Source organism: Pinus tabuliformis, chromosome 5_2 (assembly GCF_031772625.1).
Source record: "Pinus tabuliformis cultivar Carrire ecotype Pingquan chromosome 5_2, CPIR1, whole genome shotgun sequence".
Classification (NCBI taxonomy): domain Eukaryota; kingdom Viridiplantae; phylum Streptophyta; class Pinopsida; order Pinales; family Pinaceae; genus Pinus; species Pinus tabuliformis.
Window position 1 is genome coordinate 618,509,806 of NC_142306.1, and position 6,636 is coordinate 618,516,441.

General features: G+C 40.4%; 1 protein-coding gene across 1 annotated transcript in view; it reads right to left on the minus strand.

Moving 5' to 3' along the window:
• Nucleotides 1-5,499, minus strand: part of LOC149160549 (BI1-like protein) — a 48,123-nt gene extending 42,624 nt beyond the window's left edge. Inside the window, exon 1 of the mRNA XM_089436726.1 lies at nucleotides 5,086-5,499. Within this exon, the coding sequence (XP_089292852.1) occupies nucleotides 5,086-5,341 (256 nt within the window). The 5' untranslated portion in view covers nucleotides 5,342-5,499. The remainder of the gene's footprint in view (nucleotides 1-5,085) is intronic.
• Between the last annotated feature and the right edge of the window lie 1,137 nt (nucleotides 5,500-6,636).

Consider the following 6,636-nt stretch of genomic DNA (forward strand, 5'->3'; position numbering starts at 1 on the left):
TGGCCTCCTGTGAGGCAGTCTGGTTACGAAAGCTCTTTAGTGAGCTGTTTGGAGTTACAATGGATACCACTGTGATCCTATGTGATAACCAGAGTGGGATTCGTTTATCAGAGAATCCTGTATTTCATGAATGCTCCAAGCATATCGATATCAGGTACTACTATATTCAAGATATGGTGCAGCAGGGAGCTATAAGGCTCCAACATATCAGTACAGATGAACAAATCACCGACATTCTAACAAAGCCCCTAGGAAAGGTCAAATTTTTGACTTTCCGAGAACGACTTGGTGTCTTTTAGAAACCCTCTGATGAGGGTCCTGTATGATGTATGGAGCTCTTGGAGTTCCGGGGGGGGGGGCGAGGTACTTCTTGCAACAACATATGACCACAGGGTGACTCACCATCCCCTGGTGGTGTACGTGTACAGGGTAAAAGAATCAAAACTTTCCCTGTGACACCCCGTGGCGACTATGTAGCAGGATGATTAGTTCTCCTGTGAGGTCTGGATGATGTGTTCTCTATGACGATTGTGTAGCAGGATGATTAGTTCTCCTGTGAGGTCTAGATGATGTGTTCTCCATGACGATTGTGTAACAGGATGATTAGTTCTCCTATGAGGTCTGGATGATGTGTTCTCCATGACGATTGTGTAGCAGGATGATTAGTTCTCCTGTGAGGCTTGGATGATGTGTTCTCCATGGCGATTGTGGAACAGGATGATTCGCTCTCCTGTGGGCCAGGATGATTAGTTCTCCGTGGCATCCACTGGACAGGATGATTCGCTCTCCTGTGGACAGGATGATTCGCTCTCTTGTGGACAAGACGATTCGCTCTCTTGTGGGAGAGGATGATTCGCTCTCCTGTGGACAAGATGATTCGCTCTCTTGTGGGACAGGATGATTCGCTCTCCTGTGGACAGGATAATTAGTTCTCCTGTCGAGGCATCCTACCCATGCAGTTTGGGACTCATGGGAAGTACCTCTCATCTGATCAATGAGCAAGGAAATGAGGATAGGCACCATAGTAGTACTGATGGACGCATCGTTGTATCTACCGTACTCCTTATGCTAAGATGACCTTCATTGATCTGGGATCAATGATACTGGTCTGGGACCAGTGGTAGGAGTTGTACCCACTATGATGCTGACTTCGGGTCGGTTGAGACTAGTCTAGGACCAGTGGTACATACTCTGAGACTGACTTCGAGTCAGTGGAGAACTGGTCTGGACCACTAGTAGGAGTGGTACCTACTATGACGCTCACTTTGAGTCGGTTGAGACTGGTCTGGGACCAGTGGTACGCACTCTGAGACTGACTTTGAGTCAGTGGAGGATGATACTGGTCTGGGACCAATTGTAGGAGTTGTACCCACTATGACATTGACTTCGGGTCGGTTGAAACTGGTTTGGGACCAGTGGTACACACTCTGAGACTGACTTTGAGTTAGTATGATACATTCTTGATCATTTCTTCTTCTTCATAATTCGGATAAAGCAGAGCAGAGCATATCAGAACAGGGCAAAATAGAACTCAGCAAAGCAGGCAAGATAAAGCGGAATAGAGGGTCAAGCTGTACAGGGCAGTGCATTGGATGGATGAATAGTAGCAACCGACGGACAGATTGCAGATGGAGTTCTCCCTAGTTGAGAGGGAGTGTTAAAATTGGCAACTAGGGCCAAACTCCATGTGGGTCATCTTATTCATGGCTAATAATATTTTTATTAGATTCCTCTCATCGAGAGGTGTAGGATTGATCTAAAGATCATCCGATTTCCATAAGTGTTTATGGAGATATGAATTTATTTTGATTATGGAATAATTATCAAGCCGACCAGCAACTCATGTAGGCTCAGAAGCCCAACAATCGCATTTATTCAATCATCAACAGTTGTGTATAAATACAGGAGGTCTTTTCCTCATTTGGACACACACATCTCATCACATCTCTCTCTCTCTCTCTCTCTCTCTCTCTTGCGCAGAAAAGAGGCTTTTCTCCTACTGCGCAGAAAGGGACTCTTCTCTCACACGTGTGGAAGGAAGGATGCCGATGATGCCGATGACACTGATGTCAATGATGCCGATGATGCTAATGCCAGTGATGCCGCTAATGTCGGTGATCCACAGATGCCGGTGATCCGCAAATGCCGGTGATGTCGATGATGCCGGTGATGCTAATGTCGGTGATGCCGAAGATGCCGGTGATGCTGATGATGTTGATGCCGATGATGCTGATGTCGCTGATGCTACTGATCTAGATGATCTGACAGATATTGACTGATGTCACTAATGTTGCTGATCTAGATGATCTGACAGATATTGACTGATGTCGCTGATCTAGGGTTTGTTGTTGCTGATGTAAATCAGATTTATGTACTATTTCTCTCTGGCAGTTGATGCCAATGATGCCGATGCCGCTGATCTAGATGATCAGACAAATATTGACTAATGTCGCTGATCTAGGGTTTGTTGTTGCTGATGTAAATCAGATTTATGTATTATTTCTCTCTGCTGAATTATTGAAGATAAAGGAAGATTTGATTAAAGGGTTTCCCCATATTGGGGTTCGTCCCTGGCTAGCCACCACATCTTGTGTCTCTTGTCTTGGCTTGTTTTCTGTTGATCATTTAATGTTCTATCTGCACTTTACTTACTATACAGGTGATTGCTAATCTGTGGATAATAATAATAAAAAGAAGTGAACTACTCTAAGCATAGAACATACCATAACTTAACAGTAATAATAGCTGGGACAAAGTATAAATCCTAGATGACTTTGATAACATATATACCACTATCTCCATCGTTGAAGCACTCTTGCTATTGAGAGGTCACGGGTTCAATTCTCTCGACACCCTTTAGGCCAGGCTCCATGGTTGCGCTGACAAGAAGTGATCCCTTCGGATGGATCTGCCTAGTACAAATATTTTGTGGACGTAGCAACCACCGATCAAGGTTTGTGAACCACAGGATATATATATATACACTACCCATCAACATAGCATATATACCACCCATTAACAGTGGATTAACCAAAACCCGTCTGAATGACAATAACGATTCTCCATAATGCTAAATATGAGCAGATTATCCTCATTGTGAGGAATGGAAGCTTAGTTAAAAAAATTGTTTTCATGGATAATACAAAGAAAAGCATAGTCGATGAAACAACTCTCTTTTTTTATTCTCCTGTGTGTTCGTATCATTCTTGTGCCAGCTGTCCAAAGACATTCCTATCTTCTTGCCACGGCAGGTCAACGTAAAGCCTAACATGTGCACATGATGATTGGTACAGAGGACACAGGATTCAATTCTAACCGGGTGTTACAGATACACACTACAAAAAATGAATTAGATTGATCAGCTACTAGACAATATCAGAATTTGCAAGGAAGCAAAGGGGACATCAAAGCATGAGTCGTAGTCTTGAAGATCCACCACAAATAAATGACATATAATTCTCAGGCTTTTTTAAAGTAAATTCTTAGGTCATAAAGCCTTTTAGATCTGCAAGAACCTTAAGGTAAAATTCATTAGAAATTAATTAAGCTATTTATTGGTTCACTAACGAGTCACGGAGTGGTAACCAATCCGTTTGAATCGTGATTCCCTTCTCAATGTGTAATGTCCTATGCACACGGAATGAATTTCAAAGGAATGAAATTTTGTGCAAGTTCTGGGTGATTTTGGCAGAGTGGCTAACCCTTCGGCCCCGGCACCTAAAAATGGAGTACGATAATCAGTCAACGTTTGATCATTTTGTATGCATTGGCAGAATCTGGGGCCAGGTTGAGCTTAAAACATGCTACAATCGATATTATAAGCTGAAAACAGTATCAAATGATTTTGACTCATCAAAAGTCCCCAAAACACTTGTATTATGTAATTTCACCAAGCAAATTTGTCATTATAACAAAACAAAATCGTAATATGTTGAAATTGCCATGATCAGAAAAAAGTGCGAATTTATTCTACTTCCCTAAGAACAGTTCTCTGCAGTGCAGCCCTCTCCATATATATGCACTTGTTCATGCACATACATATGAAAAAACACACATATATACACACGAATATTGTAATAGCTCGAACTGGTTGAATTATCTGTTAAAGGATTTATCGAAGACGCAAAGTTAATTTGCATGTCCAAATTTGGTTAAATCTCTCTTAATAACCATTATACTATTGTGTCTAACCAGTGAGCTGCTCTAGAAAAGAGGGGAAATAATAGAAAGTAAGCCCATATATATTATGGGCACATGCAGATACATATATAATGCATTACATTATTGTGTCTAACCATTAAGCTGCCCTGGAAAAGAGGGTGAAGATCACGAAGTCCATTCATATATATAATGCACACATACATATTACATTTATTCAACCGGTTAAATTATCAGTTTCTGACCACCGAGCTGCTTCAGAAGAGAGGGAAAATACCACAAAGTAAATCCATATATGTTATGGGCACATGCACATACATGTATATTGCATTACACTATTGTCTCTAACGATTGAGCTGCCCTGGAAAAGAGGGGAAATATCACAAAATCCATCCATATATATAATCCGCACATGCACATACATATATATTGCATTAGTTCAACTGGTTAAGTTATCAGTTGAAGGTTTCGGTGGGACACAGATTAGGTTACATATTCAGATCTGATTAGATTCGTCCTTGTGATATTGTGTCCGACCACAAAATTGCCCTAGAAAACTGAGGAAATGCCACAAAGTAGGCCCATATATATAATGCTGCATGCACATGGATATATATGCATATATATCGCATTAGCTCAATTGGTTGAATTATCAAAGGTTTCAGCGGGACGCAGGATTTAGATTACATATTCAAATCTGATCGAATTCCCCGTGATTTTCGACAGTTAGAGTGATTGCAAACCGTTATTGTGCCCAAGCTACCCTCAATCTAGATACTCTTCCGAGAGAGAGGAATACCACAATGTTTTCCTGGAAAAGAAAATGTAACTATTGCAAATATTTGCAGAGGAATAATAAATTGGGAAATACGGTTGAGTAGTTTCAGCAAATCTATTTAATTAAGCATAGGGCGAAATGAAACTTACAGATTAAAGGCAAGATGGAGATGCCCAACAAGAGGCCCGGGGTTTGAACCAGGAAAAGATTGATGGGTGAATACAAAACCACGGCTGCAGCGACAATTACGGTCAAAAACAATTGCGTGCTCAAGATTGAATACACTTTCCTCAGGAAATCCCATCGCATTGCGTTGTCTTCGAGGCTGAGGCCGGGATAAAGGACTCCCCCTCCGCCATAGCCCATTTCAAGGTCATCCGCCCCAACTTTACTGAATCCATGCATTTTTTGCTGTTGAATTACCGTTTCTTTACAGGAGACGAACAGATCTGTGGATGTGCTAAGTGAATTATCTCTGCAAAGTGCCTATTTGTACATATACATTGACCTTATTCTTTGATATATACGTCGAGTATATCATCGGCACGAAGCACGGGGTCGGTATCACAGTTGGGTGAGGAAGTAAAGAGAACGGAATGTCTAGCCTTTAGTTGGACTTTTGCTTTTGCATGTTTGGGAGGTATTGATAGGGCCACGTGGCTTTTTGTCAAAATTTTATGGGAAAATATTCTATTCCAAGCGTATGACCATACCGGATGAGTCAAATCAACCATGGAGGGAAACTTCCTCCGGTCAGTGCTCGGTAGGTTTTGGTAGGTTATAGATGGGAGTTGTCTTTTTAAGTGCTATTTTTTGGGTTTTTGTGGATTTTGGGTTGGAATTTGGCAGAAAAAATTTGTGTAGTTTAACGAGACGGAGGAGTTGTCCAAAAAGTTATGGAAATTCCGATCATATTTAGAGAAAATCCGGCAAAGATTTTTGTAAGTCTAAGTTATAGTTGTTAAACTTCAAAATTATTTTAGTAAATCTAAGTTATAGTTGTTAAACTTCAAAATTTTAGGTGCTCTAGACGTTTTGGATGGCACTGAATCTATTTCCACCATCAAAAACAAGATTCAAACACTGCTTTTACAAGATTTTTTGAAATTTTTTTACCTGGATTCCGGCCACTTTTGGCCGTCTGGGCAATTCCTCGGCCTTGTTAAACGACTCTGAAAAAATTGTAGTGAAATTTTGATTTGTATTGTTTAAATTGGTTTTTTTACTTCATATATGGATTCAACGCCCTAAAAAACTTGGGGGACACACCCATCAAACTTGTTATTTCATGAATCCGTGTCGGATTTTAGACAAATTAGATTGGAAAATAAACTGGAAAACTTTTCAAAAAATTGCACTTCTTATTTTAAGCTTTATTAGTAATCAAGATGTTTTGGGGGTTGAGGGTGATTAGCAAATGGTCAACATTGATGGGAATTGTTATTGGTTGATTATATATGATTTTTTTTAATTTATTAATTTTATAAATATTTTTTAGTTTTCGTTTTGTAATTGATAGTTTAATAACATTAAAATAAAATGTAACTTGAATGGGCGTCAAAATTATGAGAGTGGAAAGCGGGTTGTTGTGATTTCACCAAGCCACACGCCCATGAGACGTGGTAGCACGCTCTTATAGTGGTGTGATAAGTTACATGCACCGCACATGGGAGAGTCTTAACACATGTCGTATAATGGCC